General features: G+C 39.2%; 2 protein-coding genes across 9 annotated transcripts in view; both read right to left on the reverse strand.

Annotated features, from left to right (window-relative positions):
- LOC122559767 (myelin regulatory factor-like protein) overlaps window positions 1–677 on the reverse strand; it is a 76,515-nt gene extending 75,838 nt beyond the window's left edge. For 2 of the 3 annotated variants that reach the window (XM_043709762.1, XM_043709759.1), the window contains exon 1: window positions 242–677. In XM_043709762.1, the coding sequence (XP_043565697.1) occupies window positions 242–287 (46 nt within the window). In that variant the 5' untranslated portion in view covers window positions 288–677. The remainder of the gene's footprint in view (window positions 1–241) is intronic. The other variant, XM_043709761.1, reaches the window with a different exon arrangement.
- A 4,866-nt stretch (window positions 678–5,543) lies between these two features.
- LOC122559768 (RAB3A interacting protein (rabin3)) overlaps window positions 5,544–27,038 on the reverse strand; it is a 63,891-nt gene continuing 42,396 nt past the window's right edge. For 5 of the 6 annotated variants that reach the window (XM_043709763.1, XM_043709766.1, XM_043709765.1 and 2 more), the window contains exons 8-12: window positions 26,002–26,114; window positions 15,331–15,354; window positions 7,280–7,379; window positions 7,091–7,160; window positions 5,544–5,975 (exon numbers count right to left, since the gene is read on the reverse strand). In XM_043709763.1, the coding sequence (XP_043565698.1) occupies window positions 5,893–5,975; window positions 7,091–7,160; window positions 7,280–7,379; window positions 15,331–15,354; window positions 26,002–26,114 (390 nt within the window). In that variant the 3' untranslated portion in view covers window positions 5,544–5,892. The remainder of the gene's footprint in view (window positions 5,976–7,090; window positions 7,161–7,279; window positions 7,380–15,330; window positions 15,355–26,001; window positions 26,115–27,038) is intronic. The other variant, XM_043709767.1, reaches the window with a different exon arrangement.

The raw sequence follows: 27,038 nt of genomic DNA on the forward strand, positions 1-27,038 counted from the left end.
AAGAATAGGGTACTGAAACTAACAAAATACTGGAGATCACAGTGGGTCAGAAGTCTAGACAGATGATCAGCCATGATTATATTGAGTTGTAGCGCAGACTCAAAGAGCCAAAGGACGTTCTCTGGCTCATGCTTCCAAGTTGTCCTCATTCCAAAATCACTCTGTAATGATTATACAAGTAAAATATGTTTGAAAGACAGAGAACCTTATTCTAAAACTGACAATTCAGAGACCATCTTACCTTTAAAAAACTGTTGCAGTGCTTCATTTTCTCCTAAAACATCCATTGGATAAGTCTTAAGAGCACACGAACCTGAAACTCTTCTCTAAAAATTCTTCAACAAGCTCTCAGGTTCCTCAGCTGTTCAGAAAAGATTACACTCCCAGTTCACATTCAGCAAACTGGTCAAGAGGTACATTTCTATGTTGAACCTGCAGAAGTACAAGTTGTTTTCAATCTTCCTATACAATTTACCTTTGCCCAATTACTGTATTTTTAAAGGTAATATTCGACAGGAAATTGCCAGATCTTCATGGTGATTTATAATATTCCAAGATGGCAAATGATTTTGAATAAGCCCTTCTCGAATAGTCTCAATAAGCCCACTTAATACACAAATTCTTTCCTCATTCTTAATACTTAGACCTTTGACCAGTACCTTCAAACCTTTTTTTTTCCCAATTATTACCATACAAGCAGAACACAGCAATTTACTTTTATTGCATAGGCAGTGAAACTATTACGTAAGTGACAAACTGCGCACTTTGTTAAACTACACTCCTTGTTTCCTGGTTACCAAGGTCAAAGCACTGTTAATAATGAGATATGAAAGGAGGAGAGTTAAAGGGCAAGAACTATTAAGGTAATAGGGTTATTTACTTTCAGAAAAGAATCAATACATGGTTATGAAAAATATGAAAATAGAGGTCTGAGTCATGGAGGTTAATAGCACATAAAAAGACCATTTGACCCATCATGCCTGTGCTAGTCAAAACCAACCTAAGTGTTCTCATCTCATTTTTCAGTACTTGGGCCATGGCCTTGAGTGCTTTGTATCACAAGTATACCGTTTGCAATCATAAACTGTTTAAGCTGCTAAGACTGAGGCCTACTACTTATACCCACGCTTCCACATTGTGTCATCTTGATTGTTAATATCCCAAAAACAAACATGTCTGATTAAATGTTGAACTGGATAAATTAGTTGATTCAGAGGATGACAAAGTTAGAATGCTTGATTTGAATTTCTGGTCTTTCTGTCCTCCCAACAATGATCAATGCTGTGAGATATCATTTCTTGTACTGTACATATGTTTTACCTTTAACAAACAAAATTCCTTAAATGCTAATGCAGGATTTATATTTGTGCATTGTAGTCACATTTTGTATCAGCTGAAGTACAGGGAGCTTACACATTGTAGCTATGGTCTGGACAATGCAATTTGGACAGTGGACCACAGTTCCTTTAAATCATGAAAAATAAATAAGAAAGGCTGAGTTGTCAGATTTTCTTGCAAATCCTTAAATTTCTTCCCTTTAAAAGCAATTGAAGATTGCAGTATGGCAAGTGCAAAAGCACAAAATTCAGACCATTTTTTAAAAAAAGTAGTTATAACGCAAAACTCATTTGGAACTCCCACTGTGGAATAAGTCATCAAAACACTATACTCAGCAACTCTCATCCAAAATTTACACTATTTCCAAACCTATGATTTTCATTGCACAAAAAAACTAAAAAAAAGTTATTGCCAACACTTCTCCTATTTCCTTATTTGCCTCATTTAACAGCCTGGGATACATTTCATCTGGCAGTGGAAACTGATCCAGTTTGAAGCCTTCCAGACCACTCAGAACCTCTTCTCTGTCAATGCTAACTTTGTTAAGCATATCAGTTCTTCTCCCTGATTTCTACATTTACACCAATCTCAAATATATTTTTTAAAGTTCTTTTCTTTATTTTGTTTGCCATTATTCATTCATACCACCTTTTTGCTCTCCTGATTTCTTTAAGTTTCCCCTTGCACACACTATAATCCTCTAGAGCATCTACTGTTTTGGCTTTCAGTATCAGCCATTTCTGTACTATCAAATCATTTTAACATTTCATATGCCTCGATCATACAAACCTTCAATCTTCTATAATCAAGTTTATGCAACTTACTCTTGTATTTTAACTCTCCAGGCCCTACATCATACTAGCAAATTGGCACAACAGCCTAGTGAAGATCCATATATACTTGCTGAAGTGTCCACAACCAAAAGCATTATAGAATCTGACTGAAGACATATTCAACACAAGCACAATGCTGTCGCATTTAATTTCCATCACTTGAGATTAGGGCTAATATTCCATTTCTATACTTGTACATTAGATTTTAATGACACATGATCTTATCACTCCCGCATCTACGATGCAATCCAAGCCTTCATTTCTTTCTGGGCCACCAGGTTGAGAAACATTTCTAACTGATAGATTGGGTCAGAGTCATAGAAGTATACACTACGGAAACAGATCCTCCTGTCCAACTCGTCCATGCCGACCAGAAATCCTAAACTGATCTAGTCCTGTGTGCCAGCACTTGGCCCATCTCCCTCTGCAGATTAAGGTGGGACTGCAGGGTTTTGGCAAGGCCCATTTGATCAAGACGCTGTTGCATTTATCAAGTTAATTGTATGTATTGCTTGTGTGTAAAACAAAACCCCTGTAATTTAGTGAGAAAGAAATAAACTGAGTTGACAAACTGCTGGATGATTTGCAACACAACTGTGAACATGGCGGAAACAATAGCTCACTGCAATAGTCCCATGAATTAAGGGATTTCCACACTTGCACTGTTAAATGTGTGTTAATTTGGCAGCAAAAATTAGGCCTTGTTTCTCTCAATCTTTATAAATAGAAGGCCACTTATGTTTCTTCAGTGTTCAACCTGATGGCCCAGAAAGAAAATAAATGATGGACGCTCACAGATACTGTGCTTTTCCTAGGGATTTTTAAATATGAAAGAAACAGTTGGTTCAAAAGATCAGGTTAACATTAGGATCTAGAATAAAGGCAGCAGGTTTTGAATGAGTGAGTGGGGCAGAAGTGGCCCAAATGTAATTTAAGTTTGTATATACTTAGTGACCAAGTGTGTTGTTTCAAGCCTCACATGAAAACCTTGGGCATTCACTATGCTCTAGGCCCAAACTCTAGCAGCTTCTTCAACAACCCACCAAATTTCTTTCTCACATGATCAGAATTTTCTGAAAATACTGCTTTTCCCATTAGAGATTCTGTCCACCTTTCTCCTCCTCGTACCACTTGCGACCAATCATACAGACCTCAACTTGTGCCTCATACACCAGAGAGCTGGCTACTCAATGTCTGCCTGCTAGATAGTTAATCTGGCTAGTTGTCAGGCAAGATAACGCAAGGTTTTTTTGGAGAGAAGTCTGAAGATTGGAAGAGCCTCTATAGCCCATCCCTATTGGGTTCATTGCTGGGCATTAGAATTCCATGTACCCTTCTCCCTACCCCATTGAAAACTAAAGCCATCAAATACTTAGTAAGTTCAAAAAGCAAAAGTTGTTAAATGATGAGCCTTCAAACAGGACCATAAGACACAGAATTTATAGCAAAAGATTAGTGTCGTGCAACTGAAATGATATCTTGAACAAACCTAGATGACTGTTAAGTCTTTTATCATGGATAGCAGGTTTCGGTTCATTAAAACATAAATCTCAGAACTACTTTTAAGTTATCTCAAGAATGTGACTTAAGAGTCACAGGATTAAAATCACAGTTAACAGAATTAAAAAAGGAGATTCAGTGAACACAATATGTTCGATTTTTGAAGGTTTCTGATAAACTTCCCCACAAAACGCTGGTAAGCAAAATTAAAGTACATGGGATAGGAAGCAAATTTGGTTTCCTAACTTCAGGAAGGATATTATTGGCATTAAGTAAATGAAAACAGAGACTGATTAGCAAGGTTAGATCTCATTGAATAAAGGGAGAACTAGCCATTTGGATACAGAACTAGCTCAAGAGGTAGAGGGTGGTGGTGGAGGGTTGTTTTTCCAGAGTGGAGGCCTGTGACCAGTGGATCTACTTTTGTCATTTACATAAATGATTTGGATGCGAGCATAAGAGGTATAGTTAGTAAGTTTGCAGATGACACCAAAATTGGAGGTGTAGTGGACAGTGAAGGAGGTTACCTCAGATTACAACAGGATCTTGATCAGATGGGCCAATGGGCCGAGAAGTGGCAGTCGGAATTTAATTCAGATAAATGTGAGGTGCTGCATTTTGGGAAAGCAAATCTTAGCAGAACTTATGCACTTAATGGTAAGGTCCTAGGGAGTGTTACTGAACAAAGAAACCTTGGAGTGCAGGTTCATAGCTCCTTGAATGTGGAGTTGCAGGTAGATAGGATAGTGAAGAAAGCATTTGGTATGCTTTCTTTTATTGGTCAGAAGTTGGGAGGTCATGTTGCGGCTGTACAGGACATTGGTTAGGCCACTGTTGGAATATGGCGTGCAATTCTGGTCTCCTTCCTATCGGAAAGACGTTGTGAAACTTGAAAAAGTGTTCAGAAAAGATTTACAAGGAAGTTGCCAGGGTTGGAGGATTTGAGCTATAGGGAGAAGTTGAATAGGGTAGGGCTGTTTTCCCTGGAGTGTCGGAGGCTGAGGGGTAACCTTATAGAGGTTTACAAAATTATGAGGGGCATGGATAGGATAAATAGACAAAGTCTTTTCCCTGGGGTCTGGGAGTCCAAAACGAGAGGACATAGGTTTAGCGTGAGAGGGGAAAGACATAAAAGGGACCTAAGGGGCAACTTTTTCACACAGAGGGTGGTACGTATATGGAATGAGCTGCCAGAGGAAGTGATGGAAGCTGGTACAATTGCAACATTTAAGAGGCATTTGGATGGGTATATGAATAGGAAGGGTTTGGAGGGAAACGGGCCCAGCTCTGGCAGGTGGGACCAGATTGAGTTGGGATATATGGTCGGCATGGACAGGTTGGACCGAAGGGTCTGTTTCCATGCTGTACATCTCTATGACTCTATGATCCTTCAGAAATTCTATGGTACAGCATAAAAATACAAATGACCAAAGTTCAGAATAGCATGCTCACAATATGACAAGTATAACAAAAATTGTACACATCAAATTCTCCTGGTAATTCAGGAGCATTAATATTCCCAATTATACAATAACATGAGCAGATAATCTTCAAAACTGCAAATTAACATTTACCAAACATATTTATTGTCATTTAGTGCATTTTAAGATTGTTACTGTATCATTAATGCATTTCATATTAGTCAGTTTCATGTCTTAATTTGTCTTAGATTTGCATTACAAAGTGTTGTATTCAGAAAATACACTGTATTTAAAGTGCACAATGTCAAATCAATAACTCAACCATTATTAACTAATATTGAATGAAAATGATGCAAAGTTTGATTGCTTTACAGTGAATGAAAGCCACACATCCTGTCAAATTATTTTGAAATATTCCTTATGAAAATAGAAAGCCAATACACACAAAGCATTTAGTTCTCTTGCAAACATGTTGCAGAACAGTTAAGAGGTCAACATTTATTTCAGCTGTTTTCATTACACACAATTTATTTTCTATGCAATGCCACTGATACAGTCGCAAATATTCTCTAGTCCTTCAAATGCCCGAAACTAAATGCAAATAACAGAAAGAATATTTTCCAGTCCATTGTCATTTGTTGAAATTAACTACCCTTGTAGTACTTAAGCACAACTATTAAAAACAAAATCAGAGATGGTAGGCCGACTACAGAAATAAATATTTGGAGAATAAGTCTTAGGAACTACATCATTGTTGATCATTTGAGTAAAACTCATGCATTTTTTCCAATGGCTGGACTTCAGAGTTCCTCCTTGTAAAATCCCAGTTTGGCTAGTGACATTTCCTTCCTCAGATGCATCACTTCCCAAAACATTTGTTCAACTGTAAAAACAAAATGCAAACAGAAAAATATAAATTTTATATATATAGATAACTCTCACATAAGAACATAGATGGAGGAGTAAGTTATTTGACACTTCATAATTGCTCCAACAGTCAATAAGATCATCCTTGATCCAGTCTGTGCTTTAATTCATTTTTCTACCCATACCTCAAAACAAATTTGTCTAACCCAACTTGAATACACGCATTGACCCAACCTTCACTGCTCACTGGGGATGAGAATTCCAAATTCGAACATCACATCTTTGAGCAAACTTTAATCATGGCTGCTAAAATCTTCTTTTACTTGGTCATCATTTCTGACTGATTGTGGTTCTTCAAAATGGCTTGGGATGTTCTTTAAGATTAAAGCATCCATATAAACGCAAATTATTTTTGTTTTCTTTAATAATAAGAGAATGCCAATTAAGGGAGAAAAAAAAATAAAGAATTCCTATATCAGCAAGTCCATAAGCAGGAAAAACAGCACAAACTGGGAACTGAGAAGATGGGAGGTGAGAATTTAGATGTGAAGGGAGGGAATGGCTGGTTGATGGAAAAGTAAAATACACCTGTATGAACTTGGAAAAAGAGGTGCAACAAAGAATGCTTCTGTGCCACTGCGACAATCCAATACACAATAAAGGGCACAAAAGCATATGAACAATTTCTTGGCAAGGAAGCTTTTTTATTACAAGTCCCTCCTGTATAAGCAGAAAGGTTTGGGTAGACCTGTGGAGACAACTCAGAATGCTTCACAGTTAACTCCATAGGTAATTTGTTTTGAATCAACAACTTCTTTTTTGAATTCATTGAGCCACTTTTGCTAGTTTCCTACTTGAACTTTATTTCGATACTGCTACTATTTTGAAAGTTGCAATTTCAGTGTCAGATACCACCACAACCACTTAAAAATTGCGCATGTTTTGGGACCTTAGAAAAGCAAGTTCATAATTTGCTTTGGGACTAGGTCAGTTTGGGAAACCTTGTTGGTATGAAGGAGTTGGACTGAAGGGTCGGTTTCTGTGCTGTATGATACTATAACTCTGGTGCACCCTTAACAGTCAAAAAGAAAGGGTTTAATTGCAATTGCCATTTTCAAAATAATCACTTACCATCTTGCTGTTTAACAAGACCCTGCTGAATATACCGAATATAAGTGAAGAAGTTGCATACAGACATAATCTAGAGGGCAAGACAGAAAAAAAAACTATGTTTGTACCAGAATTATACCAATTATCTGATTTACAGAATTAAAGTACAATGATACTTTTTGAATATACAGAAGGTGAAACATTCCTTACCCTGTATCTACAAAATGGTGAAACATAGTAATAACTACTGGAATCTCCCAATTTTATTCGATGCTTACACGTTTTAGTTTGACCACTTAGAGCACATTTTCTGTGAAAATAGTATGGCAGAATAAGAGAGATGAAGCAAATTCAAATCATATTATGTAATCATCATCAAAACTTAATAGCTGGAGATTCGCTCCAGTGAAGCTAAGGCACAGGAAACTATATGCTAACCAAAAATCATTGAAGGGATAAACATACATATTTAAATGTATACCAGAACTAGGAACGCAGGAAGACCTCTTATTTTCAATATTTCCTTACTAAACCAATGGTGAGGAACCCTTGAATTGAAAGAGCAAATGGAGTGTTTGCTGTAATAAAAAAAAAAGTGATTTGAGGCAATTATTGGCCAAACTATTTAATTATTAGAACCTTAGAGTATAGGTATTCAATAATGTCTTCAATAACTTGTTTATTTTGTTCATTTTCAAGACACAGGTATTACCGAAATGGCCAGAATTTGTTATCCACCCCCAGATGTTCCTGAAAGATGGCAAAACAGTTTTTCTTACACCACTGCAGTTCACATAGCGAAGGTATCCCCACAGAATGGTTAGATAGCAAGTTCCAAGATTTTGAGCAAGTTACTTTAAAAGAAATGGTGATGCATGCTCAGGTTTGCATGGTGTGGGTTTACATGGGAACTGGAGATAGTGGCATTCTTATTCACCTCCCACCCATGTCCATCCAGATAGATTATTTTACCAATTACAGTTTTCTGATCGAAACATGAAAATGCTGGAGAACCTCAGCACATTTGGCAACAGCTGTGAAGAGAGAAACAGAATTCCAAGTTTCAATTCTGCTATTACTCTTATTCAAAACTGAAAGGGGATGGAAAATGGTTAGTTTAATGTTGTTGAAGGGGGAAGGAGGAGCGAGTGGAACAGATGGCAAGTATGCCCAAAGCCCAAGGCAAAATGAGTCCTAATGGTGGAAAAGGATAAATAGAAATGTAAAATAGGTGTAAATTATAGGTGTTAGAAAGGAGTAAGTGAACCTGCTCTGCTAAGAGCAAAGTCAAGAAATCAGCAGGGGTAGAATCAAAACAAAGCAGAGAGAGAGATCATGCTCTGAAGTTGTTGAAATCAATGTGGAGTCCTGAAGACTGTAAAGCACCTAAGTGGAAAATGAGCTTATGTAGAACTTTGCTGGAAGACTACACCAAACACAAGATGGAACTGTTAGCATGGAAGCAAAAAGATTTTTATTAAAAATGCCAAGCAAATGGAAGATCAATGTGATTCTTGTGGAGAGCTCAGAGGTACTCTGCAAAGCAGTGAAGCAATCTGCATTTGGTCTTGGCATAGGCAAAGAGAGAATTTGCTGATCACCAAGCTAAAAATGTTTTGCTGGAAAAGCGCACGTCAGGCAGCATCCAAGGAGCAGGAGAATCAACGTTTCGGGCATGAGCCCTTCTTCAGGAATGAGGAAAGTGTGCCAAGCAGGCTAAGATAAAAGGTAGGGACTTGGGGGAGGGGCGTTGGAAATGCGATAGGAGGAAGGAGGTTAAGGTGAGGGTGATAGGCCGGAGTGGGGGTGGGGACGGAGAGGTCAGGAAGAAGATTGCAGGTTAGGAAGGTGGTGCTGAGTTCGAGGGATTTGACTGAGACAAGGTGGGGGGAGGGGAAATGAGGAAACTGGAGAAATCTGAGTTCATCCCTTGTGGTTGGAGGGTTCCCAGGCAGAAGATGAGGTGCTCTTCCTCCAGCCGTCGTGTTGCTATGGTCTGGCAATGGAGTCGTCCAGGGACCTGCATGTCCTTGATGGAGTGGGAGGGGGAGTTGAAGTGTTGAGCCACGGGGTGGTTGGGTTGGTTGGTCCGGATGTCCCAGAGGTGTTCTCTGAAACGTTCCGCAAGTAGGTGACCTGTCTCCCCAATATAGAGAAGGCCACATCGGGTGCAGCCCAAGGGAAAGACAACGGAATGAGGACATGCCACAACCCAAAGGACTAGCCACACTACCATACGTCAAAAACATTTCTGAACTGACAGCCAGACTACTGCGACCACGAGGACTCATAACAGCACACAAACCAACAGCCACTCTCGGACAACAACTCACCAGGACGAAGGACCCGATACCCATCATGAGCAAAACCCCATGCAAGTGTACAAAATCCCATGCAAGGACTGCACAAAACACTACATAGGACAAACAGGAAGACAGCTAACGGTCCGCATCCATGAACACCAACTAGCCACGAAACGACATGACCAGCTATCCTTAGTAGCCACACACTCAGATGACAAGCAACATGAGTTCGACTGGGACAACACTACTATTATAGGACAAGCCAAACAGAACAACCAGGGAATTTCTAGAGGCATGGCACTTATCCACAGATTCAATCAATCAATAAGCACATCGACTTGGACCCAATATATTGGCCACTGCAGCGGACAGCTGGAACTGACAACCGGAGGCGGCAGATACAAATCACTATAAATGCCGGAAGAAACATCACAGAAGCGCTTCACAGGAGGCTCCCAAGCACTGAGGATGTCACCTAGACAGGGGACGAAACGTCTTCAACACAAACTCCCAGCTCGGCGAACAGAACCACAACAACGAGCACCCGAGCTACAAGTCTTCTCCCAAACTTTGAATGCTGACTGCTAGTACTTATAGAATCGAGGGGCGGGGGTGCACGAATCGTGATGGAGGGGCAGCGCGTGCAAGCCAGTGGAGGCTCTACACGCGAGAGACAGCGCGCAAGCGTGTGGATGGGGGGTTGATGGTGGTTAAAGATATTCCAAGTAAAAGCTCACGTGTGTCCCTGTAAATGAAAGAAATCTTTCACCTCCATAAATGTTCTGTGTAACTCAAAAAAAACTGCACTCTTGGGGATGCGTGTTTCCGGCATCATTTATTGCCCAACTCTAGCTTGCCTCAAGGTGGTGATAGCAGGCAGCTTCTTTGAACCAAAGTAGCTTACTAGGCTACTTAAAAGGGCAGTCAGAATTAATTAATTCCTTTGGCTTGGCAAAAGTGAAATACTGCAGATACTGGGAACGTGAAATAAGAACAGAAATGCTGGAAAACTTAACAGTACTGATAACAGCTGTGGAGACAAAGAAAAGTGAGCATTTCAGGTTGACAACCTTTTACCAGAACTGAGCAGAAAGAGAGATTTAAGAGTTCTTAAAACAAGCAGAAGGTGGGAGGAACAGAGGCGATCTTTGATAGGATAGTGCCAAAGGAAATAAAATAGTAAAAGATTCAATGACAACAGCCAAAAAGGGTAGCAATAAATATACTGAATCAATTAAGGTTGCATCTAAATGGGGTATGAAATCCTATTTTAAAAATCTGAATGCAACATGAAGGGATAAAGGAATATGACAAAGATAAAGCAGCAAAACGCCCATATCTCCTCTCACCCCTCACCCTCCCTTACAAACCATGATAACATTTCCCTTTATCCTCACCATCCACTCCCAGACTTCATACTCAATGCATCAGCCTTCCTGGTTTCCACCAGCTCCACTACAAAGTAACCACTGAAGACATTTCCACTGCCTTCCTTTTCTTCATTCTGCAGAGATTGTTGATTGCATTTCCCAGTCACTGCTTACATATCCATCCTCCCCATTCAAGAAATACAGCACCTGCCTTTGCACTTTCATTTTTTTTCACCATCCAAAGCCCCAAACACTCCAAGTGATATGGAGAATTTTGTACTACTTTCAATTAAACAACCATTTCTCTTCAGTTCTGACAACAAGTCAGAGTCATAGAGATGTACAGCATGGAAACAGACCCTTCCGTCCAACCCGCCCATGCCAACCAGATATCCCAACCCAATCTAGTCCCACCTGCCAGCACCCGGCCCATATCTCTCCAAACCCATATTTATATACCCATCCAAATGCCTTTTAAAATGTTGCAATTGCACCAGCTCCACCACTTCCTCTGGCAGTTCACTACATACACGTCCCATCCTGTGTGAAAACGTTGCCCTTTAGGTCTCCTTTTATATCTTTCCCCCCTCACTCTAAACCTATGCCCTCTAGTTCTGTCCACTACACCTCCAATTTTGGTGTCATCTGCAAACTTACTAACAGTACCTCTTATGCTCACATCCAAATTATTTATTTAAATGACAAAAAGTAGAGGACAAGCACTGATCCTTGTGGCACTCCACTGGTCACAGGCCTCCAGTCTGAAAAACAACCCTCCACCACAACCCTCTGTCCTCTACCTTTGAGCCAGTTCTGTATCCAAATGGCTAGTTCTCCCTTTATTCCGCGAGATCTAACCTTGCTAACCAGTCTCCCATGGGGAACCTTGTTGAACGCCTTACTGTGAAGTCCATATAGATCACATCTACCGCTCTGCCCTCATCAATCCTCTTTGATACTTCTTCAAAAAACTCAAATCAAGTTTGAGAGACATGATTTCCCCACGCACAAAACCATGTTGACTATCCCTAATCAGTCCTTGCTTTTCCAAATACATGTACATCCTGTCCCTCAGGATTCCCTCCAACAACTTGCCCAACACCGAGGTCAGGCTCACTGGTCTATAGTTCCCTGGCTTGTCCTTACCACCCTTCTTAAACAGTGGCACCATGTTGGCCAACCTCCAATCTTCCAGCACCTCACCTGTGACTATCGATGATACAAATATCTCAGCAAGAGGCCCAGCAATCACTTCTCTCGCTTCCCAGAGTTCTCGGGTACAACTGATCAGGTCCTGGGGATTTTATTGACCCAAAACATTAACTATGATTCTCTCCACCGATGCTGCCTGACTTGCTGAGCTTTTCCAACCTACCTTTAATCTTATTTCACTATAATCAGATGTAGGCCAGACTAGGTAATGACAGCTTTCAATCAAACCAGCTGAATTTCTACATCAATCTAACAGCTTCAGTTTTTTTTTAAAAACTGAACCAAATAGTCATTTCCAGGGTTCTTTTAAAATAAGTTCAAACTATCAATATGCTTGTCCAAGAGCAATAACTACATAATTTACTCATTCTAATGACACCTTTTCATCATCTTCAAAATGCTTATTTTTTTCTAATTCTTCCTACAACTTGTTCCTGAAATGTGGCAGATTTTTTTTTTTTTTAAGAAATTGTCACATCCCGTGCTGTATTTCCCATGGCACAGCTATGCTGAAAATTAAGACCATAAGACATAGGAGTGGAAGTAAGGCCATTCGGCCCATCGAGTCCACTCCGCCATTCAATCATGGCTGATGCGCATTTCAGCTCCACATACCAGCGTTCTCCCCGTAGCCCTTAATTCCTCTAGACAACAAGAATCTATCAATCTCGGCCTTGAAGACATTTAGCGTCCCGGCTTCCACTGCACTCCGTGGCAATGAATTCCACAGGCCCACCACTCTCTGGCTGAAGAAATGTCTCCGCATTTCTGTTCTGAAATGACCCCCTCTAATTCTAAGGCTGTGTCCATGGGTCCTAGTCTCCTCGTCTAACGGAAACAATTTCCTAGCATCCACCTTTTCCAAGCCATGTATTATTTTGTACGTCTCTATTAAGTCTCCCCTTAATCTTCTAAACTCCAACGAATACAATCCCAGTATCCTCAGCCGTTCCTCATATGTTAGACCTGTCATTCCAGGGATCATCCGTGTGAATCTCCGCTGGACACGTTCCAGTGCCAGTATGTCCTTCCTGAGGTGCAGGGACCAAAACTGGACACAGTACTCCAAATGGGGCCTAACCAGAGCTTTATAAAGTCTTAGTAGTACATCTCTGCTTTTATATTCCAACCCTCTTGAGATAAGAGACAACATTGCATTCGCCTTCTTAAAGCCATTTCCTGGACCACTCTCCCAACCTGTCTCGATCCTTCTGTAGCCTCCCCACTTCCTCAGTACTACCTGCCTGTCCACCTCACTTCGTATCATCGGCAATCTTCGCTAGAATGCCCCCGGTTCCCTTATCCAAATCATTAATATATAATGCGAACAGCTGTGGCCCCAGCACCGAACCCTGCGGGACACCGCTCGTCACCGGCTGCCATTCTGAAAAAGAACCTTTTATCCCAACACTCTGCCTTCTGTTAGACAGCCAATCCTCAATCCATCCCAGCAGCTCACCTCGAACACCATGGGCCCTCACCTTGCTCAGCAGCCTCCCGTGTGGCACCTTATCAAAGGCCTTTTGAAAGTCTAGATAGACCACATCCACTGGGTTTCCCTGGTCTAACCTACATGTTACCTCTTCAAAAAATTCCAACAGGTTTGTCAGGCATGACCTCCCTTTACTAAATCCATGTTGACTTGTTCTAATCAGACTCTGCTCTTCCAACTGTCATAATGCAGAAAATGATCGCCACGCAACATACTACAACATAAACAACAGGTATTTTGAAGAATCTCTTGCTCTGGTCAGTGAATTTGCTTTACAAATAAATTCACCATTTTTTATAGTATTTGAACTACTTATTTATTATGGTGTCAATGTGTTTTGTGTAAAGCTATTACACATATCAGCACTTCTATTCAATATGGATGAATTTTGTCAATAGATTACAAATGTGACAGCAATTTAATGCAATGAATCTGAAGAACATGCCCGAATCAGATCCTCAGTTTCTAGCCACTAATAGCTTAATTTTTAAGGTTTGCTGCATTTTTGTATGAAAGACATTTGCATTCAAAACGTAATTTCTCTGGTTTCTAAAGATACATTTTTGTGAATTAGTAATTAATTTACTGAACCAGAGACAAACTACTTAAGAATACTGCCTTCTGTAAAATTAATAGATGACTGGAATCCTTTTGCCTTTTAACAAATCACATAGGCATTATGCAGCAATGTTCTCAAAGAAATATCTTTCAGCATGTTAAGACATCACAAAGTGATTCATAATCAGTAAATTGGTTTTTGATGCAAAACTCGTTGGATAAGTAGATGGTTGGAGATACCTTGCCTTATGCCGTTACGTCTCAAGAATTTTTTTTAAAAAAAACTCACTATAATCTAGCAGTGAGAAATTACTCTATCAAACAGGCATCAAAACAGTCATGATTTGGAGATGCCGGTATTGGACTGGGGTGTACAAAGTTAAAAGTCACACAACACCATGTGTAGCTAGCTAACACCAATTGTTACAGCTAACCTGAGAATGCAACTTTTTTAAAAAAAGGTTTTGTGACTTACACATGAAAGAAGTGAAACTACCATGGTATTCGAACAGATGAAAGACTCAACAGACAATCAAGGTATTTTTCAATGTATAATTTCAGTTACATCACACTGTAAATTTTTGCTATAAATTCTGTGCCTTACAATTGTGTCCTCCACAATCACCTGATGGAGGAGCAGCACTCCAAAAGTTAGTGTGCTTCCAATTAAACCCGTTGGACTATAACCGGGTATTGTGTGATTTTTAACTTAGCATCAAAAGAGGGCATGGATTTCTCAAAGAGGTAATGCACCCAAATGGAATGTGTTCTCTACAAAATACCATTCTTCCCATCGACCTAACAAGTTACTTTGCAACTGTTGGCACCAGAATAATGTCTACTTATATGTACTTGCCACATGGAGGAATTGGATATCAGTCAGAAGTGCAAGTCATGGTCAACTGCTACCCAATTGAGGGGAACTGTTTCTATATCCACCTGGCATTAGTTGAGCTCAAACTACCACAATATTCTACAACACTATTAAATGTATTGTACACTATTTACATTTATCACATTATTAAAATTGTTGCATTACCCTAATAAAACAAGGCTCTTAACAATACTGAAGTACCATTCTTGGGCCACAAATTTACAACCTTCAGCCTCTCAATCCAGATGTTCAGCAGTTTTTTTAAAATTCAAACTTTGCATATTACATGATAATAAATGTCTGTCAATGTTTTTGTAATTGTGTTTTTTGTTTAAAATAAACCTTAGAGGGATGATAGTAAAACTAATTTTGGTATTCTAGAGAATCAATTGATCAAGAAAGATACAATGTTAATTGCTCACTGGTTACACAAAGTGCAAAAAATAACTTACGTTGCAATTTCAGCTCTCCATCCACTATACAGAGAGGTGGGGGGAAAGGCATCAGGATGCAAAACGATAGGAAAGAAAAAGAAAAAAAGCAGCTTCAGCAAAGCAAAGGATAAAGATGAGTTTGTTTTTCATGCAAAAGAAATCTTGAGTATTTTAGTTTTGAAACTGCTCTAATCACAAAATAGGAAAATTTATTGTTGCTTCATATACAGAGCTCGATTATTACTGGAAGGTGTAACAGGCTGTCAAAGCTTTTCATCTTGCATCTATCAGGGCATAATTGCAAGAATATTACATTTTAAAGGAAAAATGGTCTATATGACATAAAACAAGCAGGTGCTGATTGGAAGACGGGTGGATAAGTGGCACTGCCGCAGAGAATGCACCAGGAAACACATGGCAGACAAGCTTTTATTTCAATTCATACCTAGCAAGTCAGATGATTGAATTATCCCCATGTGGAACACACCAGGGAATTACTATCCCTCAAGCTTTTGTTTCGTTACTAATGTGGATGTTCGTTTTGTGATGCAAAAGACAATGTCTTGTGTTTGCGATTATATGCAGTTTCTAGCACACAAATGGCCTACACTTCAAGACCCAAATAATTTAAATTTGTTTTAGTGCTATTCTTAGCAGAATCAAAATCAGCCAAATAACTGGTGAATGTATCAAACAGCACATCTCTTTCACAGTTCATATCGGGCAGGGTCACTGACCATACTCAACCAGTCCATGCTTACAAAACACATAATAGATATCTAACATTAGACAGGTTCTGAAATTGGACAGCACATGCTAAACAAACCAGATTGACTAGGGAACCTGAAGCATGGGAACAGAGGCTCAGGATAAGGGGCATTTAAGGCTGAGACAGGAGAAATTTCTTCACAGGATCATAAATCTTTGGAATTCTTTATCCTAAAGAATTGTGGATACTCCTTTTTATAGTATTGTATAATGAGATAGAAGATTTTTCATTTCTCGGGGAAAGAGAGGGAAAACGGGAGTGGGTCAAAAAGTGAACTTCAGTCTGAGGATCAATAAAGATTCTATTAATACTGGAGCAAGCTCAAAAGGTCTATTGGTCTATTAATGTTCCTATTTCCTATGTTGAAATTGGGGATAAATTTCAGATCAGCAGTAATCTATATGACTGAAGTTATTTCCTTGGCAAACTCAAGTGACCCCGATAGCATCTCAGTACATACTGCCTGCTTATAACTGCTTCCATATTTGACCTGTAATGAGAGATATTGAGCCCAATTCTGTGCTCAATGAAACATACTTCAACACCCTGACTGAATAAATTAACTTCCTTCTATTCTCAGTCAAAAGATGATCTGGAGGTACCAGTGTTGACTGGGATGAACAAGGTCAGAAGTCACAACACCAAAGTATTGATGAACAGGTCTATTTGAAATCACAAGCTTTTGGAGCACTGCTCCTTTGTTAGGTGATTTCACCTGACGAAGAAACAGCGGTCCGAAAGCTTGTGATTTCAAGTAAACCTGTTGGACTATAACCTGGTGTCGTGTGACTTCTGATTCAGTCAAAAGACGACTACTTGATGTTTTGCAACAAAGGAATTACCAAAATCATTTTTAACAAAATCCCTGGAAATAACTTCATCATATGCAATTTTAGAGAAGGTGATGGCCTAGTGGTGTTATCACAAGATCATTAAATCAAGAAACTCGACTAACCTTCTGGGGAACATTCCCGCCATGCCAGATGGTGGAATTTGAATGCAATAAAAATTTGAAATTAAGAATCTGACGATCGGGAAACCATTATCAATTGTCAGAAAACCTTGTCAGTTCAATAATGTCCTTCAAGGAAGGAAATTTAACTTCTTCACCTGATCTGTCCTACATGTGACTCTAGACTCACAGCAATGTGGTTGACTCTCAACTGCACTCAAGTGTCGAGTGTGAGATGCTAGAAAAGCACAGCAGGTCAAGCAGCATCCGAGGAGCAGGAACATCGATGTTTTTGCCCGAAACGTTGATTTTCCTGCTGCTCGGATGCTGCCTGACCTACTGTGCTTTTCCAGCACCACACACTCAACTCTAAATCTCCAGCATCTGCAGTCCTCACTTTCACCTGCACTCTTAAATGGCCTAGCAAGGCACTCAGTTGTATCAACCACTACAAAGTCTCAAAGAAACAAAACCAGACCACCTAGCATCAACTTAGGCACCGGCAAAGAGAAAAGTAGAAACAGTTTTGTCCTCCTTACTGACATGTGGGAGCTAGTGCCAAAATTGGGAGAGCTGGATAAGAATGGGTATGAGGGCAAACTCTTCACTGGTTAGAGTTATACCGAGCACACAGAAAGATGGTTGTGGTTTTTGGAGGTCAGTCATCTCAGCACCAGGTCATCTCTGCAGGGGTTCCTCAGGGTAGTGGACAACGCACAACCATCTTCTGCTGCTTCAACGATCTTCACTCAAAAAAGGTCAGAAATAGTGATGTCTGCCAATGATTGCACATGTTCAGCACCATTCCGGACTCCTCAGATACTGAAGCATCCATGTTCAAATACAAAAAGACCTGGACAGTAACAGTCGCGCCACACAGAGGCCAGGCAATGAGCATCTCCAAAAAGCGACAATGGCAACATTCAATGGTGTATCACTAAATCCCCCAATTAACAACATTCTAGGGGTTACCACTGACCAGAAACTCCACCGGACTCACCACATAAACACATCAGCTACAACAGCAGGTCAGAGACTAGGAATACTGCAGCAAGTAACTTGCCTCCTGATTCCCCAAAGCCTATTCACTGTCTGCAAGTCACAGGTCAGGAGCATGATGGAATCCCAACCACTTTTCTGGATGGGTGCAGCTCCAACAACACTCCAGAACCTTGACACCATCCAGGACAAACCAGCCTGCTCGAGTGGCACCACATCCACAAACGTCCACTCCCTCCAATGACAGAAGGATTACAACTAAGATGCAACATCTTATTTAATTGTGACTAATTATCACTATTGTGCTTTTATCATGAGTTGTCAACTTCAATTTACACATTTGTTGAACATAGGTTGAAGAATCTGTACAGGTCAATATTCTGCAAAATTCTTGTTTCAAACTTACTGACTTCTTGATTTTAAGATTGTAGAACATAGATTTTCTCTGAATACCCATTAACGTGCAGGTTAGGTGAATTGGCCTGCTAAGTTGCCCGTAGTGTTAGGTGAAGGGGTAAATGTAGGGGAATGGGTCTGGGTGGGTTGCTCTCCGGAAGGTCGGTATGGACTTGTTGGGCCGAAGGGCCTGTTTCCACACTAAGTAATCTAATCTAATATATATTTGAAAAATATACCTAAAACATCCCAGTTAGGTATACTGGCTCTCACTAACTGCAGTAGAGATTGCTAGTTTTACTCAAATCTTTATTTATTCAACATTTCTGTATCATATGGATTGAGCAATATTCATACTAGATCAAAAATCAACTCTTCAACAATGGCTATTTTTCACAGCTTGCTTCATTCCACACAAGGTTGACTCAAGTTCAAACAGTTTCATGAATCAAAACTTGCTATTTCAGTTTGACTTCAAAAATTTCTTCATATTGTGGCATATTTGTCACAAAGAGTGCATATGTAGTTAAACAGAAAATTATATAATGTAGCAAAGTGTGCAGTCAAACACAAAAAATAAAGTTTAAAACAAAATTAGAAATGATGAGTGACAAATATAAATGCTTCTGCAGTGCTGGTATAGGAGGTTGAAATCAATTTTAAATTTTAAAAATCATCCTTGTGATATGGGTATTGCTGACACACCCACAATGTTGTTGACTAGTGAATACCGCAAGTTAACCCAGTAACAATGAACAAAGAGCAATGTATGACCACGCAAGATTGGTACAAGACTTGGTGGGTACACTGTTCTCATTTCTCTATTCTTTTTGTTCTTTTAAGTAGAGGATATCACAGGTTTTGGAGATGCTGCCAAACAAGCCTTGTTAAGGTGCTACAAAGCTTGTCATAGAGAACACAAAATAGTTCAGGCAGCGGATATCTAAATTTAAATATTATGCTGTTTAAGTAGGCATCATGAAAATAGAAATATGCTCATAAGTTTTGAAAACAGTGACTGTTAAAGTAGTTATTGAAATAGACAATTTAAAGTTGTGTGTTAATTAGCCAATCTGATCAAGACATCTGCCAACTTAAAAATACAAAATCAATTTCTGCACATAACATTCTAATATAACCTGGACACAAATCTACCAGATCTAAAATTTTTATATACTGTACACTGCATACCAAAATGAGTAAATTTTCTTGATGTGACTTTTGGCATATGCATAGTTGAGATTTTCCCATTGTTCTTTGTATTCTCTGAGTCACTCAACTTAACATCATACAGTGATCATGTTAGGTATTATTCTCTCAAAGTGCTGCTCATTTGTGGCATTCCTTTTCTCAGAAAGCAATGGAGCCCGATTCATTTAATTTATTCAATTTTAAGTTATGTAGATTCTTGATAGACAAATGAATCAGAATTTTGGGGCAGGGCAGGAGAGGGAAAGGGGTGGTACAGACAGGAGATAGAGCTGAGACAACAATCAGATTAGATATGAACTTATTGAATGGCAGAGCAGGCCCAGGTTTACTTCTGCTCCTAACTCATTATCCTTACGAAATCTAACACAAAGGCAAAATACTGCCGATGTGGGAGCCTGAAATTAAACAGAAAATTTAATTTGAAAAGAAAATTCTGGAAATACTCAGATCAACAGGAGCATCTTCATAAACAAAGAGTTAACGGTTCGGATTGATAACTTTGTCAGAACTGAGAAACTTTAGAAATAAAAACATTTTTAAAAAGCAGGGCAAAGCCATTCAGTTCCTGAAGGCTGTCTCGCCCATCTAAAAGATAATGGCTGATTGGAGACAGAAGCCTCAACTTCTCTTAACTCTCAACTCCTTGATATTTCAAAAACCTACCTACAATCATTTTTGAATAGTTTCAGTGACCTAGCCTCCACAATCCTCTGGGGTAGAGAATTCTAGACATTCACTATCCTCAGAGAAGAAATTCCTTTTCATTGGACTTTTAAAAGAAAATTTATTTTATAACAACGGCCCTGGGTTCAAGATTCCCAAACCAGTGGAAATATCTTTCCAACATCTATTCTGTCAAGCCCCCTCAGAATATGGTACCCTTTCTTAAATACAGGGACTGATATTGTACAATCCAGTCCAGGTACAGTCTCACCAGCTCCTTGCACGTCAATAACAAAGATGTCTCTACTTCTGAACTTCAACATTTTAGCAATAAAGGCCAACATTTTACTCGCCTTAAATACTTGCTGCGCCTGCATGGTAACTTTATGTTACATGCACAAGACCGGAGATCTTTTGAGTTTCTGGAGTTTTTCCAATTTCTACATTAAAAATAGCATATTTGTTGATTCTTCCACCAAATGACACAGTCAGAGATGTACAGCATGGAAACAGACCCTTCGGTCCAACCCATCCATGCCAACCAGGTATCCCAACCCAATCCAGTCCCACCTGCCAGCACCCAGACCACATCCCTCCAAATGCTTCCTATTCATATACCCATCCAAATGCCTTTTAAATGTTGCAATTATACCAGCCTCCACCACATCCTCTGGCAGCTCATTCCATACAAGTACCACCCTCTGCGTGAAAAAGTTGCCCCTTAGGTCTCTTTTATATCTTTCCCCTCTCACCCCAAACCTATGCCCTCTAGTTCTGGACTACCCCATCCCAGGGAAAAGACTTTGTCTATTTATCCAATCCATGCCCCTCATGATTTTGTAAATCTCTAAGGTCACCCCTCAGCCTCTGATGCTTCAGGGAAAACAGCCCCAGCCTCTCTCTATAGCTCAATTCCTCCAACCCTGGCAACATCCTTGTAAATATTTTGTGAACCCTTTCAAGTTTCACAACATCTTTCCGATAGGAAGGAGACCAGAATTGCACGCAATATTCCAATCGTGGCCTAACCAATGCACTGTACAACATGACCTCCCAACTCCTGTACTCAATACTCTGACCAATAAAAGAAAGCATACCAAATGCTTTCTTCACTATCCTACCTACCTGCAACTCCACTTTCAAGGAGCTATGAACCTGCACTCCAACGTCTCTTTGTTCAACAACACTCCCTAGGACCTTACCATTAAGTGCATAAGTCCTGCTAAGGTTTGCTTTCCCAAAATGCAGCACCTCGCATTTATCTGAATTAAACTCCATCTGCCACTTCTCGGCTCACTGGCCCATCTGGTCAAGATCCTGTTGTAATCTGAGATAACCTTCTTCGCTGTCCACTACATCTCCAATTTTAGTGTCATCTGCAAGCTTACTAACTATACCTCTTATGCTCACATCCAAATCATGTATGTAAATGACAAATAGTGGACCCAGTACCAATCCTTGTGGCACTCCACTTGACCTCTCATCTTCTGCAATAAACTCCATCTGCCAAGTTTCTGCTCACTCACTCAACCCATCTATATCCCTCGCAAATTCTTTTACACTCTCATGAGAACATGCCCAACCACCTATTTTAGTATCATCAGCAAACCTAGTTATTACAAAATTTGCTCCTCCCTCCAAGCCATACACACAGTTGATTAAAAAGGAAGTAGGACTGATCCCTATGGCATGCCACTAAACATGTCTTTTCAACCTGAAAAGGACCTATTAGTCCTGCCTCAGTCTTCTGTGTATCAACTATTTCTCAATCTATGCTAATACATTATATCAAATTCTGTTAGCTCCTACCATATTGTGCAACCATCATTTGCATGTCACCTTATCAAGTGCCTTGTTAAAATCCAAATACATGATAGCCACTGGTTCCCTTTTATGAACTCGGCTTGTTATATCCTCAAAGTATTCTAGCAAATTTGTCAATATTATTTCCCTTTCAGAAAACCATGCTGACTTTGTGTTAAGCTTTTCTAAATATCCAGTTATTTCTTCCTCATTAACAGATTCTAGACCAGTTGATCTAAAATCTGTTGCTGGTAAAACGCTATACTTTTCTGCTTTCCTTCAATAGGGGTGTTATTTAGAAGAATGGTCTTTCAATCTTCTGGAACCTTCCTGGACTCCGGTGTTGTGTAAAATTTTTAACAATACCTCCAATATCACTGCAGTCACTTCCTTTAAATTCTTGGATACAGGCTATAGGATCTATTCAACTTGTCTGCCTTTAGTCTCATTAGCTTATTTTGTCCCATGTTATAGAGACTGTACACAACATTTCCTTCCATTAGTACTTTGCTTACCTTACATTTTTGGGATATTTACTGCATCCTTCACCATGAAGACCAACGCAAAGTTAGATTATCTGCAACTTTTGTGTTTCCTGTTATCAATTCCTCAGTCACACCTTCCCCACACTTTAGCTATTCTTAAATATACATGAGAAGTTTTTACCAATTGTTTTGATATTTCTTCCCAATTAACATCCCTCATTAGCTTTTCAGTCACCTGCAGGTGGTTCCTAAAGAAACCCCAGTGCTCTAGCTGACTACTAATTTTCTGCCATTTTGTACACTGTAGTTTGATTGTATACGCTCCTTGACTGCCTTGTGAACTGCTACTTTTTGACTGGAATAAATATTGGCTGAGCATTATAAATATGTTAAATGTCTGCCACCACTCATTTACAGATGACTTTCTTCTCAGTCTACTTTCTCACTCTGTTTTAGACAGCTCTTTCTTATCTCTCTTTTCCTTTACTTAAGGACTTTGGTTTGGGATCCAAGTTGATTCAAACTGAATTTCAGATTTAATCATGTGATTGGTACCCCCTAAAGGATTTTTAAATATGAGATTTCCAATTAATTTTATTTCATTACATATTAGATTTAAAACAACTTGTTCCTGGGCAGGTTGTGTAATCTGCTGCTCTAAGAAACAATCCCCAACACACTCTAAATTTGTCTTCCAAGTTATCTTGCCTAACTGATTCGTCCAGTCCATATGCTCACTCGTGACAATCATACTATCCTTTTTACAAGCTTTTATCAATTCATGATTAATGAGATTTTAATTAAGTGAAAGGGAGGGAGGGTGAGAAAAAGGAAGGCAAAGTCTGTGATAGGATGAGACTAAATGGTGAAAGCATAGATGCTGCAAAGCCAAAAAGGTAGAGAAATGAGTCAAGTAAAGAATTATATTTTGAGGTGGTGTGAAGGATTATGATCCACAATTTCAATGCAATAAAAAAAACATTAAAATCGAGAACATCCATGAAAAAAGAAAGAGAGACAGAGATTGTGGTCTGAGATTATTGAACACATTGGAAAGCTTCTCATCAAGGAGTGAAGCACCGATCCTCAAACACAAAGCATACTGGAGACTTGAAGATAGAGAGGTCAGCAAGGAAGCAAGGTGAAGAATTTCAAAAAAAAAAAGTGATTAAATAACAACTGAACAAAACATAGCAATCCATTTTCCTGCATTTGGACTCCCCAGTGCTAAGAAAACTATATTTTGAGCAGCAACTACCCTGATGGACATTATAAATTTGTGGAAAGGAAACATTTTACGCAAGATGGTGGTCACTAAAAACTAGGACAGTTAGCACAGTCGGTCACAGCATGGTGCTAATAATGCCAAGGTTGCGGGTTAGATTCCCATAAGGGCCATCCTCAGTTTTGCACACAAGGCCAAGATAGAGTTACCTGGACCAAGGTAGTCTCTGTCTCTACCTTAAGGGCCCTCTTGTGGTGCAGTGGTAGTGACCATAACCCTGGACCAGAGGTCCAGGTTCAATTCCAGAGGTGTATAACAACATCTAAGTAGATTAAAGAAAAAAAAAATCAGTTTTTTAAAAAAGTAACACAATTGATGTACAGGTAGCAACCTGGAAGATGTACAATAGGTGGAAAGAAAGGGTCAACACGTTAATTATTTGGGTGACTAAGTTCCGAGGGGTGATTCTCAATTCAAACAGATAATCCTAGATAATAAATGCACAATGACCCCTCTTCTTACAGTTTTAGTCTTTAAGCTTCTCTCTCATGTCTGTCTTGTTTTCTGGATCCCTCTCTCATGCAAGCTTGAAAAGAAGAGCCTCTATTATCTTTACTCTTACCCAATGCTCATATTCAACTGCAGCCAAGTGATTTAGCTTATTTTACTTGATCAAATATGAGTGTTATGTTGTTGTTCATAACCATATATAATGCCCTTCAGGGTTTTTACAAGCACTATGTTCTCTTCCTTACGAGCACAAGAGCGTGCGAGCGAGATAGTATTTAAGCAAGGTCTTTTGGCTTTGAGCTGCAAAAAAACTAAAACTTGACAAACTCCCAGAATCCATCACACTCAGCTACATAATGTGCCTCAATTCTAAGATTTCCCACTGTTACCACACAAGCAAGGCAGGCTTGTATTAATTGTTAAAGATTAGTTGTTAATTTCTAGTAATAAAAAAATTGAATTTAATAATGTTTATTCTGGTTAATAAACAAAACTGAACATATCTAGCTTCAAATAATTTTGCTTTAAAACGCTATACTTTTTTAAAAAGTAATTGAAATAAAGCAAGTCTCTGTCTATATGTTTGTACAATGTCTCACTAAGGTTAGCAATCAATGTCTCTTGGGGGTAAACAATTACAGCATTTCCAATATCAAAACAGGTAAGAATTTTCAAAAGCATTTTGAAAGATGTACAGGCTAATACACACAACTCAATGGCCAAATTGTACAATTAGAATTATTTACATCGCAGCTTACATTATAAGTAGTGGCAATGGAAAAATGGTTAATGAAAAACAGGAAATTATGTAGACAGAAATCTCATGCAAACACAAGGTTTCTAACTGACTGCCTGTGGCATTGCATATGGGAAATCAACACCAGGTGTAATCATTGAACAGTGAAGTCAGGGAGTGGAGGTTAATTGGACCCAGAATAAGTCAGTTTCCATTTTCAAATAAGATACAAGTTAATTAATACACATTGAAGTAACCTGGGAAGCAAAAAAGGGAAGTTAATTGCAGCATATCAGTACAGAGGAAAATTCAAACAAAGCCGAACTTCCACAGTTACACCGCTGGCAGGACCATTATTATATCAGAACAATTACATTTACGTAATTTCATTAAAAATGTGAAAATGTACTTTATAATGGATAAAGTTGCCAAATGTAGTCTGCACATATTAAAAAATCTTTAATATTACAACATACTGATATTGAGATTACATTTTAAAATGAGAGGGGTTGTGAACAATTTGAAAATGATAATGCACAGAAAAATCTGGAGCATCTAAACCCTACTATATGCAGAGAAATGATTAGACTTCATAGGTCAAGATCCCATCAATACCTTGCGAAGTTGAACAAATATCCTGGTACAATATGTACAGCAAACCAGTGTTACAAAGGTCTGAATACCAAAGATAAACTCGATGATTTCAAAGAATTCAAGGATGGAGATAATCCCCTCTAGCCACACTCTTACTCAACAAATCATTGTCTTAAGATTCCTGATATCTATTGCTTAAAAGCAACTGAAAATACATGCCATGCCTTAGATTTTTAAGAATTATTCAAATTTGAAAAGAAGTATACATATTTTATCCCAATTTACTCAAAATAATTGTAGGAGGGACACTCAAGCAATAACAACACAAGTCTAACTTTAACTTACTTGGGTCCCCCACACTCCAGCGCAGACACTTTCACAACAGGTAGAGGCTGAAATCCAACTGGTTCAATACTAAGTGTGTTACCTTCCACAGCTTCAAGAATCATTGAAGCTAGCTAAATCAGAGGAAATAATTCTTTTAATATAATATTCTAAAAATCTTAAGTGGAATTACAATATATTAATATTACTTTCACCTTGAATTTAAAATATCGAATATGCATCATGATCCAAACAAACTGATAAAAATGAACACTTTCTCCAATTAAATGTTTGGCTGCTTATACACATAATGGTAATATCCTAGGGAGTGTTGCTGAACAAAGACCTTGGATTTCAGGTTCATAGTTCCTTGAAAGTAGAGTCCCAGGTCGACAGGATAGTGAAGGCGGCATTTGGTGTGCTTGTCTTTATTGGTCAGTGCACTGACTATAGGAGTTAGGAAGTCATGTTGCGGCTATACAGGACATTGGTTAGGCCACTTTTGGAATACTGCATTCAGTCCTGGTCTCCCCGCTACAGGAAGGATATTGCAAAACCTGAAGGATTCAGAAAAGATTTACAAGGTTGGTGGGTTTGAGCTCTAAAAGAGGCGCTGAATAGGCTGGGGCTGTTTTCCTACAGGGTCGGAGGTTGAGGGATGACCTTATAGAAATTTATAAAATCATGAGGGCATAGATAGGTTGAATAGCCAAGGTCTTTCTCTCCCTCCCCACACCAAGGTAATGGACTCCAAAACAAGGGGGACATCGGTTTAAGCTGAGAGGGGAAAGATTTAAAAGGGACTTAAGGGGCAACTTTTTCACGCAAAGAGTGGTGCATGTATGGAATGAACTGCCAGAGGAAGTGCTGCAGGCTGATACAATTACAACGTTTAAGTAGTATCTGGATAGGTATATGAATAGGAGGGGTTTAGAGGAATGTGGGCCAAATGCTGGCAGCAAATGGGACTAGATTAATTTAGAATATCTGGATAGTATTGACGAGTTGGACCGAAGGGTCTGTTTCCATGCTGTACAGCTCTATGACTGCATAGTCAA

This window comes from Chiloscyllium plagiosum, chromosome 19 (assembly GCF_004010195.1).
Source record: "Chiloscyllium plagiosum isolate BGI_BamShark_2017 chromosome 19, ASM401019v2, whole genome shotgun sequence".
Taxonomy (NCBI): Eukaryota; Metazoa; Chordata; class Chondrichthyes; order Orectolobiformes; family Hemiscylliidae; genus Chiloscyllium; species Chiloscyllium plagiosum.